General features: G+C 51.2%; 1 protein-coding gene across 1 annotated transcript in view; it reads right to left on the bottom strand.

Moving 5' to 3' along the window:
- Positions 1 to 11,354, bottom strand: part of LOC135815584 (2-oxoadipate dehydrogenase complex component E1-like) — a 40,903-nt gene that overhangs the window by 26,002 nt on the left and 3,547 nt on the right. The window contains exons 2-7 of the mRNA XM_065328902.1: positions 11,204 to 11,336; positions 10,416 to 10,480; positions 9,252 to 9,364; positions 8,783 to 8,890; positions 1,075 to 1,186; positions 547 to 644 (exon numbers count right to left, since the gene is read on the bottom strand). Of these exons, the coding sequence (XP_065184974.1) occupies positions 547 to 644; positions 1,075 to 1,186; positions 8,783 to 8,890; positions 9,252 to 9,364; positions 10,416 to 10,480; positions 11,204 to 11,336 (629 nt within the window). The remainder of the gene's footprint in view (positions 1 to 546; positions 645 to 1,074; positions 1,187 to 8,782; positions 8,891 to 9,251; positions 9,365 to 10,415; positions 10,481 to 11,203; positions 11,337 to 11,354) is intronic.

The following is an 11,354-nucleotide window of genomic DNA, read 5'->3' as shown; positions in this document are numbered from 1 at the left end:
CTGCAGAACAAACAACAACAACAACGACATAAGCAGGACAACTCAAACACCACAGCTAAAGCGGACAAGGAAACGATACCAGTCAAGTGAGCACGGAATGCAACTCTTTCTTGGTGAGGAGGAATCCTCAATGTTACCATGCACGCAACGATTGGAGGCACATTTGTCTTCCTAACATGAGTTCACTTCGCCAGATACGCTGCACAGGCTCGGAAGGGACATAGAATTGGTAGATGTTGGCCATTACATCCAACAGACCAGCACCAGCCAATATCACCACAAAAACCAAGCACTAGATACAATCATATGCACGGTCAAATAGATCACATTTTGTTTCTAGCTTTCCTCAAAACCAAGTTTAGTTCCATCTACTAATACTCTTAGAACTACCTAGCAAAACTCACAATTTTTTAAACAAAACTTCACAATTTTACGGAATTTATGGGAATTTCGCTTAGAGTATGAGGCTACTAAGAAATGTCCTTTGGGGAATAAAGCTGTGTGCATGTGGGCAATATTGCTTTATCTTTAAAAAAAAAGGCTTACCTTATGGAACATGGCCTGTGGAGAGTACTTGAGCATGCCAGTCATCAGATTGAGACGTCCGCGGTGAGGCATGCCAATCACAACCTGCTCAATGCCCTCTGTGCACAGGGAAATGAACAAAAAAGACTATTGGAGTGCAATGAAGTTGAATGAACGCACGTGAATGCAATGGCACATACTAGGTAATCGAAGTAAGAAAAAAAAACAACCAGCAAGCTTTCACCAGCAAGTTGAAATGCTCGACATTATCTAACTTTTACTTTGAAAAAGGTTGCGGACAGAACTGAAAAGCTTTAATAAGTTAACCACGCCATGCTGCGTTCTTGGCCGGCCAATGTGACCGGAACATCACAAACATCACAAGCACAATTCCCCAATACTTGTCAATGGCAAAAGCCACAAGAAGCCACACTCTCCATCCATTAGACTGTTCTACAGACCAGTGGGTGAACAAAGGACAAACACTCGGATACAAGGGTAACAGGTGATCTTTAAATCTTTTCAAAGGCAAGATTTGCCTACGCTTACCGCCAGCACACGACGACACAAGCTGATCGACGAAGCAGAGCATACCCTCCGCACCTTCACCGCTATAGCGCTTCACCGTGCTGTAACGCTTAGTCATAAACTGATCAAAGGCCTAGAAACAGGAGCAATAGAGACAATAAATACCCACAGCTAGCCAGTAGCAAGCTGTTGCAATTGTATCGGCGCTTCATGCAGTCAATTTTAAATGCTCAAAAAAGCAGGAACATGGAAACAATACATCCAAGCAACGAGTCAACAAATTTCCCCATTCGACTCGACCAAAAAATATAACAGCTCGAAAAGTAGGATGGGGAGGGGGTATGCGACGGCACTGGATGGTACTTGGTTCACCGGTTCCCTCGCAAACCCACACTTGCATCAGACACAACCATTGGAAGCATCGAACTATTTAGAAGACTGTATTACCAAACATGTTCTCAAAACACCATTGAAGAATCAACTCAAAAAGAACAAAGAACGGAGAGCTGGGGACGCACGTACCCGGCCCCGTACCGGACACACAGCCAAGAAGGACGACACCGTAGCGTCCCCACGCTTGACTGGCAAAGAAAACAGCAAGCAAAGAAAATCGGCCAGCGGGCGCAGTTCAAACATCTTGAACGACACGCTCAAAGCAAAACACGTGACAGAAAATAATGCATGATGTCATCTGTACTCACGCGGACATGCAAAAAGGTCAAATCTACACAAAAGCGAGTGCCGCAAGAAACAACACAAATAAATAATAATTCAAACAGCGAAGAACTAGAAAGGCAGATTTCTAATTATCGAAGAACAAGAATGTATCGTAGAGTCCCAGCGCAACTGCCGGAGGATGCTGGCACCCACCAGACGGGTGGTGGTTGCCCCTGCCAGAGAGATAGAACGAAAACTGAAGCAGAGGAGCCACGTTACAAATAGTCACGAAACGCACGAGGTAAGAATAATCGAGCAGTGTCCAATTACGACATACTGAGTAATATACATGTTAAACGAAGACAAACACTAAAAAATGGAGAACGTTCCAACATTTCCCCTCTCACGAACGACTCCAGACTAATCGGAAGTCGTGAGATCATCATACTGACCGGTACCTTCATCGATGGGTTCAACTTCCAACGGCACCAACTGCGTTATCGGCCGCTTGGACTGCTTGGCGCCAATTCTGATGTTCACTACACGGACCAACCCATCAGATCCGGGGAACACTTCTATCACTTTGGCTAGCGGCCAACGCCCTCTTGGAGTAGACTTGTCCATGCAGAGGACAATGTCACCGGGCTTGATGTTGCGGCTGCGTCGAGACCATCGCTGAAGCACATTCAGCCGAGGCACTATTTCTCGAAGCCATCGCCGCCATACCTCACGTAGGAGCTGTTGGAGGAGCCGCCAACGACGCTGTGGGTGCAACTCAGCGACTTCTTCGAGTGGCAGAGTCAGCTCGCACTGTCCAGCTAGGAAGTGCATCGGTGTTAGCGGTGCGGCGTCATCCACGTCGGTCCGGACAGCGGTCAACGGACGCGAGTTGAGCAGGCCTTCCGCACTCACCATGGCAGTTACAAGTTCCTCATCAGTGAGATTGGCCTGGGACAGAGTTGCCATCATTGCGCGCTTTGCTGCCTTGACCACACACTCAAATACGCCGCCAAAGTGCGGAGCGAGAGGCGGATTGAAGCGCCAGTGAACTCCTTGGCTGGCCATACTTGCGGCCACTTCATCAGAACCTAGCGCTTGAACGGCTTCTCTTAGCTCGCGCTCTGCACCGACAAAGTTCGTCCCGTTGTCTGACACGACCTCAGCTGGCACGCCTCTGCGCTTGCAGAAACGGGTGAATGCTAGCAGAAACGACTCGGTGTCCAGGCCATACGCCATCTCGAAATGACAGGCTCGAGATTGCAAACAAGAGAAGACACAGAGGTACCTCTTGAGCTGGGTCTTGCCACGTCCTTGTTTTGTTCGGAACGGACCGGCATAGTCAACTCCCACTCTTGAAAATGCCCGGTACGGTGGAGCTGTTCGGAATAGCGGGAGCGGTGCTATCTGCTGCGAAGCCACAGTGGCCCACTTCTTCTTGCAGAGCACGCAGTGTGCACGGTGAGATCGTGTGACAACCTTGCCACGGATGATCCAAAACCGCAGCATCAGGTTTGCCAAGAGGTGGTTTGGGCCAACACTGTGATCACACTTGCGATCTTCGGCGTCGACTATCAGCTGAGTAATCCGATGGTGCTGTGGCAAGATTATCGGATGCCGGGTATGCTCAGGCAAGTGGCTGGCAGTCTTCAGACGACCTCCAACGCGTAGCACACACGGGTAATCCTTGTCGAGCACTGGATTCAGCCGCAGCAGCGGGTCATTCGCTGCAAGGGACTTCCCTGACGTCAGCTGCCGATACGAAGCGGGATAGCTCTCTGCTTGTGCGATCGCATACCAGTGACATTCGGCACGCTGGAGCTCATCAGACTTCAGCTCCACAGAGTCGACTGCTGCACTCGCTGCTTCCGGATCCCCTCTCGTGCTAGCATGACGTCGACGACACCGGTTGATGAAACGGTAGCACCAGGCCGTCACTCTTACTAGTCGTTTCCATGACGAGTAGTTGTCGGGGTGGAGACGAAACACCTCCGCTGACACTTGCTGCACAGCGAACGCCATCACTTGCGCTCGCTTTACCATTCCAGGCAACTCTTTTGGCACGGTTATCTGACGAGACGGCCACTCAGTGTGCTGCTGGACGAGGAACTCAGGGCCGTTCCACCATACTGAATCACTGGCTAGCTGGGCTGCTGTCAAGCCTCTGGTGCCCTTGTCGGCTGGGTTCAGCTTTCCAGGAACGTGGTTCCACTGGCTGCCAGCTGAATACTCTTGTACTTCAGCTATCCGGTTGCCCACGTCGACTTTAAACTTTCTGGAATGTGCTCTCACCCAGTGAAGCACGTTCATCGAGTCGGACCAGTAGGTGGCATCAGCCTGCGGCAGATCTAGCGCGTCATTCACTGTCTTGGCCAGGCAAACACCAAGCACAGCACCCTTCAGCTCCAGCTTCGGGATCGACATCTTCTTAATGGGACATGGACGCGCCTTGGCGAGTGCTAGCGTCACTCGCACATTGCCGTCTGGGTACTCAGCACGGACGTACACGTTAGCGGCGTAGGCGGCATCTGAAGCATCCGTGAACACGTGCAGCGACAATGTAGCGACAGACGACTCGCGACCCGGACACTTGAAGCAGCGCGGCGCACGGATCAGCGCCAGATCTCCCAGCTCGCTAAACCAGGATGTCCATCTCCGCGTGTGCTCAGCGTCCAGTGGATCATCCCAGCCCACGCCGAGGATGCACAGCTCCTGGAACATGACACGAGAGCGAATCGTGAAGGGAGCTAGTTGTCCGCGTGGGTCGAATATAGATGCCATCTTACTCAGCACGGCTCGCTTGGTCAGCTTCTCTGTTGCGGGCGGCTTGAACTCAAAGGCGAAGGTATCATCCTCTGCCGACCACATCACGCCTAGCGTCTTGACTGATGGTAGCGCACAGTGATCATGATCATTGATGCTAGCTACGAGTTGCGGTGAGCGGTCAGCTTCCGGTACGCCGTCCATCACCTCCGAGCTATTGCTGAGCCACTTGCGGAGGTGGAAGCTGCCCTGCTCAAGGATGTCCTGTACTGTCTGCTGTGTGCGGATGGCTTCCGGTACGGAGACAGCAGAGTGCAGCAGATCATCCACATACATGTCTCGGTCAACGATCTGCAACATGGCTGGGTCATACTTGTCGGCTGTCTCGCGGCACACCACTTGTAGCGCCTTGCATGCCAGGTACGGAGACGCCTTGATGCCGAACACCAACCTCTGGAACTCGTATACGCGTGAGTCCCACACAAAGCGATGATATCGGCGGTCTTGCTCAGCCAGCACGACTTGCAGGAACATCTCGGTAATGTCCGCCGTGAGCGCTACTGGCTCCTTGCAGAACCGCAGAAGCACTTTCACTAGGTCATTCTGCAGAGCGGGTCCAGGGTACATACACTCATTGATCGACGTGCCGTCATACTTGGCAGCAGCATCAAAGACGACACGTACCTTCGTGGTGGCCTTGTCGTCTCGTACAATGGCGAAGTGCGGCAGGAACCACTGGTCGTCGCCATCTGCCTCAACCTCTGCTGCCGACACTGCGCGCACATAGCCTTTGTCAATGTGGCTACGGATGACCTTGCCGTATGCTGCCTTCAGCTCTGGACGCTTGTCCAGCGATTTCTCTAGCATGCGCAGGCGATGGTCCGCCATGGCGCGATTAGCGGTGACACCAGGCTCGCCGTTGCTGTGGACCCATGGGATTGCCATGGTGACTCGCTGATCATGGAAGCTGATGGATTTCTCAACGATCTCCTCAGCCAGCTTCTCTGCAGGGGTGATGTAGGTGCCTTCGTGCTTCATACCGACTGCCTCCAGATTCCAGAAATTCTGGACCAGGCTGTCTATGCTGCATTCGCCGTATAAAGCATGCACGAAGTTGACAGACAACTCGTCATCACTGGGTGCACTGGGCGTTGGGCCCATACACACCCATCCCAGTGGCGTCTTGCGGGCAATTGGTCCACCGCTGCTGCTTCTGTACTCCGCGAGTGATGCGTGGGCATCAATGACGTCTAGACCAATCAGGAGGTCGACCGTGGTGCTGGAGATTTCGGGAAAGTCTATGAACTTCAGATGTTCATAGCTGGACTTGTACCGGCTCCAGTCGACGACCTGCGTCTTCTTGGTCACACGATCATATACCCATGCCTTGAGCGGGTATGACACTGTTCCATCAATGGATTCCATCTGCACCTTGACCAGTTCCCGATAGCCGGAGGTCTGCTGCGCACCAATCGTGGATGTATTCAACATGTGAACTTCACCTGCCATGCCCAACTCATGGGCTACATCCTCCCGTATGAAGCTTGCAGTCGAGCCTGAGTCCAGCATGGCCGTACAGATTGCCGACTTGCCAGTTGGGCCAATAATCTTCACTGGCACGGTAGCGAAAGCGGTAGTCTGCGGCACGCTGACACTAGCATGGTGAGAACTTTCCTGCCGAGGTGCCGTAGCTGCTGGTCGCATCGTAGCTGGATTCTGCGCTGCAGCTTGTGGCTGCACTGACTTGCTGTAGTGCAGAAGTGAGTGGTGCCTCTCTCCACAGTGGCAACGTTCCAGCTTCTGGCACTCACGCGCCCAGTGTCCATGCTCCAAACAACAGCTACACAGCTTGGCACGCTTGACCAGGTCCCAGCGGCGCTTGGTTGTCAGCGCCCTGAATTCCGGACACTCTGCTGTGGCATGGCTCTTGCTGCACTTGGCACACTGCTGAGTACTGAGCTCCACAGCATACACAGCAGATGACCTAGGCTTTGGCGGGACCGCAGGAGGTGTCTTGTTCAACTTCTCTGTGCCGACTGTCGCCAAGATGTCATCGGCTCGCTTAGCGTTCTGGACCCGTTTTACCAGCCAGAACGACAACGTGGTTGCGTTGCATTTGCTGTCTGGATGTTGTTCGTAAAATCGTATAACTACACTTCTGGGTAGCTTCTCCAGCGCACTTAGGAATAGCTCCCTACCAGGGGTCTCTCCAGCCAAGTCCAGGTTCATGAGCACATTTCTGAGCTTGACAGCAAACTTCCGGACAGACTCGGTGTCCCTGTCAGAGGCAATGCGTGGGTGATTCAGAATCTCTCTCTCTTGCAAGGCAAGATGGCGGTCGGAACCACCAAACCAGCGCTCAAGCTCCGTCCAGGCTGCAGTGTATGCACCCGGACCGTCGAACATATCCGCGATAATGTCTTCGGCCGAGCTACCCTGCAGCGCCTCCTTCAGTCGTGCCAGTTTATATTCGTCAGAGACGAAGCGGTCCTCGTCCACGAGGCGCTTAAATGTTTGTTTCCACCGTACAAACTGCTGGGTCCTGCCACTAAATTTGGGCAGCTCTAGTGGCTTCAGATGGTGAAAAGCGCTTACTCCATGTGGCCGTTGCATACTGGCAAGCCAATCGCTAACATGGGGGTCGACAGCAGATTCCGTTAGAGGAGACCACTCAGAAAGTCTACTGGCAGGAGCACTATAACCAACTGACGTCACACTTAGTCTGCTGCTCAGACTACTTGGCTTTGGTGGTGGTGTTGGCCGTGTGCGTGGTGCTGGTAGAGGTGGCACAGGCCGCATGTGCGGTGGTGTTGACGGTGGCACAGGGGTAACCTGTTCTGCGACTGCTGATTGTTGGCCTGATGCCACTTGGCCAGAAACCGACTCAACAGGCGAATCCAAGATCGCCTCAGCAGCAGCCATCACACCAACACTCTCCTTATCAAACTTCGCCTCCCACTCGTCCAACTCATTCAGCAGTTGCTCACTCTCTTGGGATTCCAACATGCTGCGCATAATTTCTAAAACCGAATTCAGCTCTGACCGTACAAATTCTAATTCACGGACATCAGGCTGCAAATATCGGCGAGACGGCGACGAGCAAGCAATCAGAGTTCGCAAGCGGTTACTGATCCGCGTGTGGCGTCTACGGAGGTTTGTTCTCCGACGAATCAACTCTTTCCAGCGGTCCTCAAGTTCCTCAACAGGAGTTTCACCCACGCTCGTACCATAATGGCGTGGCGTAAAACTACGAGTCACAAACTCTGGTGGTGGCGGAAACGCCATTACCACCGCTGACACTACTAGTCGAAAGTTCTCGAAACCTGTCGGATCCGGCTCGAAGGACCAAATGGTTCACCGGTTCCCTCGCAAACCCACACTTGCATCAGACACAACCATTGGAAGCATCGAACTATTTAGAAGACTGTATTACCAAACATGTTCTCAAAACACCATTGAAGAATCAACTCAAAAAGAACAAAGAACGGAGAGCTGGGGACGCACGTACCCGGCCCCGTACCGGACACACAGCCAAGAAGGACGACACCGTAGCGTCCCCACGCTTGACTGGCAAAGAAAACAGCAAGCAAAGAAAATCGGCCAGCGGGCGCAGTTCAAACATCTTGAACGACACGCTCAAAGCAAAACACGTGACAGAAAATAATGCATGATGTCATCTGTACTCACGCGGACATGCAAAAAGGTCAAATCTACACAAAAGCGAGTGCCGCAAGAAACAACACAAATAAATAATAATTCAAACAGCGAAGAACTAGAAAGGCAGATTTCTAATTATCGAAGAACAAGAATGTATCGTAGAGTCCCAGCGCAACTGCCGGAGGATGCTGGCACCCACCAGACGGGTGGTGGTTGCCCCTGCCAGAGAGATAGAACGAAAACTGAAGCAGAGGAGCCACGTTACAAATAGTCACGAAACGCACGAGGTAAGAATAATCGAGCAGTGTCCAATTACGACATACTGAGTAATATACATGTTAAACGAAGACAAACACTAAAAAATGGAGAACGTTCCAACAGTACTGGTGCTGTTATTGTCTTGGACTTATCCTCTACCAGGAACATACATGGTTGATTCATATGGTGGTAAATACACACCTGGCAATACGGCGATAAATACACGTCCTGCCCACACACGCTCTCTTAAAGCTGCAAAGTTACCCTGGCACAGAGCTCTCCTTCTCACCACCACCGCCACCACCATTAGTCCGCACATGGCGCCTAGTCGATGCATGGTTAGTGAACATACACCTCACGGTGAATTGATCCATACAAAAGAAAGAGCATAAGTTACCTGAGATTTGAGCATGATTTCTGCCAGCTGCTGGCGACAATCGTCGCTGATAGGAGCGAGCCGCCGAGATTCGTACTCGCGCACAAACCACTCGCGCTCAGCCTCGTTCTGCACAACACAGCAACAGGAGCAAGATACGACAGGAAAATGATTTAGAACCTGCACACAGCCAGCTGTCCCAGAAAGTAGAAAAGAAGAGACCTAGCATAAAGGTTGCTTGGGATGCTAAGCCCTTCAAAATACTCAATATAAATAGTAAAACTAAGCTACGCAGTACACAGAACAGCAATGAAGTACATTCACACTTCCCTTATCTAGACTCCCAGTGTCTGGATCATTCCATCAATTGCACGGTCTAAACATTGTGCATGCACTGAAGCAAAACTAAGAAACTAATTTAAAAAACCTCAGCCCCTTTTCCCCCTGCTAGGCCCTGAGTCTGTGCCGCATGATTCCGTTCGCGGCTTACAGGCATGTGCTGCGTCTCCACACTTATAGATCCACAGTAGAGTGACTGGAGGGTGGCTTCCATCTCCTCAACATCCAGCATGGTGCTGTCCGACGGTGCGCTGTGGACAATGCCTGCAGGGAGAGGACAGAAACGATTACTCGTACCTGCAGCGGTGAGCAATAGACTGCCCCAAGCCAGTGACATTACAGGGGTGGACCCAGAGATCTCTACAGGGGGGTTCCAGTGCAGCCAAAACTGAATAGCTAATACATGTGCTTGTACATGCATACGGTTTCCAGAAGTACATCTGCGAAATTTAGGGGGTTCCAACCCCCGGAAACCCCCTGAATCCACCCCTGCATTCTTCTTCAGGGTATTTGGAGAAGAACAGTGTCAGCGTCACGCAAATTGCAACTGCACGTGTGCAGACGGTTGCCTGAGTATCATGCGCTCACAGAAAGCCTCGCCTCCTGCTCCCAACTGTGCCATTCACCCTCGAGAGTGCAGTTGTGGCTCCATACATGCAAAGAGTCTATAATTCCGTTGACACATTCCCGGTCGCGGCGGCAGAGATGTGTTCCAGATTTCAGTTGCAGACGACATTCCTGACCCAGGACAAAATGCCACTACCGGTACTAATGAAGAGCCGATGAGGAGACAAAAGGAGACCGGTACTAATAATAAATGGATACTCTGTGCATTACCACGGATATGTACATACTGCAGTGTTGCGCATGAAAGCATGACCTGTATAGAAGCATGACTCGAATAGAAGCCGGTTTTTCGAAGCGCCGTGACACAGAAGCACGATTAGACTAGAAGGCGCTCTTTGCAAAAATGCATGTGCACGTACTTGCACAATACATGCATGGCAGCATGCACTGCACAGTGTAGACTGATGATGTTGACGTAGAAGCATGTTTTTGAATAGAAGCATAACTTGAATAGAAGCATTGTTTGAACCCCGGCTTATACCGTGAGCACCTGCTTTTATACACGGCATTGCGGTAGTTGCGTTCAGTGAAATCCGACCTAGAGTGCATATTTGGCGCCTTCAACTACACGCCCTTGATGCCCTGGAAGTGACACGAATGCGGCTGGACGTGACGATGCAATCGGAACTAGTCCAGGGCGCCAGCTTTGCACTCTGGGTCAGATTTCACCGAGCGCAAATGTACTAACCGGCTGCAGGGAACTTGTCAGTGGGTGAAACTCGGAAAGCATCCGTACTGAGCTCGGGCCGGTCACTGCAACAAACACAGCATCAAACGAATACACATCGCGATAAGATTGCGAAAACAACGAAAGAAAGAAGAAGAAAAACTTCAAGAAAACACAACGGCACATCTCAACACCCTAGCCTGGGCAGGTTAGACACCGGGGAGTAATAAAATATCTACTCCCTGTCCGGCACTGGTGCTACAGTTCAGACTCAGTGGAAATTGATAAATTGTCAAATAGTCAAGTGGTGTGCTTCACTGTCCGAAGAGTGCTTAATACCCATGTAGGGCAGAGCCTTGTACCAAGAGAGATTGGAAGCGTTGTCACAACTCTGAGTTTCACGTTGCCTGATGATCGTAGTAATACGTTAAACTCAGAGGTGTGACAAAGCTTCCAATCTCTCTTGTCAAGTTCATTTGAAAAGCCACAAGTTAGTCGAACAGAACATGCTTTTTGCATGACACGGAATAATGTGACTGCCAGTGGGCAACCTTGTTCAACTGGTCTGGCCTGGCTTTGGAAGTCAAAGGTTTTCAAAGCCTGATCGCTTCACCATCAGAATTTCAAGCAGCTAGTCCGAAACTCTCATAAATCCAACTTTCTCGAAGATTTCAAATCAAATTTCCTATCTCCCAGCTCCAATTTTGTCAAGCTACAATGCACCAGAACAAGACAGCACGAGGATTGACAGGAGGAGTTTATCAATCCAAAACAATCAAAATCGATACGATTCCGTAACGAACACCCACCTGGGCACGTCCTCTGCACTGCGCAGTGGGTTGATGTGCGCATAGCGGTGTCCATGGTCACGGTATGCGGTCGCCAGACGAAGAATGTTGGCGTGGGCGGCACGATTGTCCAATTCCGTCTCACCCCATGGTGCTGCATAAAACCAGGGCC

The sequence above is a fragment of the Sycon ciliatum genome, chromosome 1 (assembly GCF_964019385.1).
Source record: "Sycon ciliatum chromosome 1, ocSycCili1.1, whole genome shotgun sequence".
NCBI classification, from domain to species: Eukaryota; Metazoa; Porifera; class Calcarea; order Leucosolenida; family Sycettidae; genus Sycon; species Sycon ciliatum.
The sequence above is the reverse complement of the archived record's forward strand: the minus strand, read 5'-3'. Positions and strand labels throughout refer to the sequence as shown.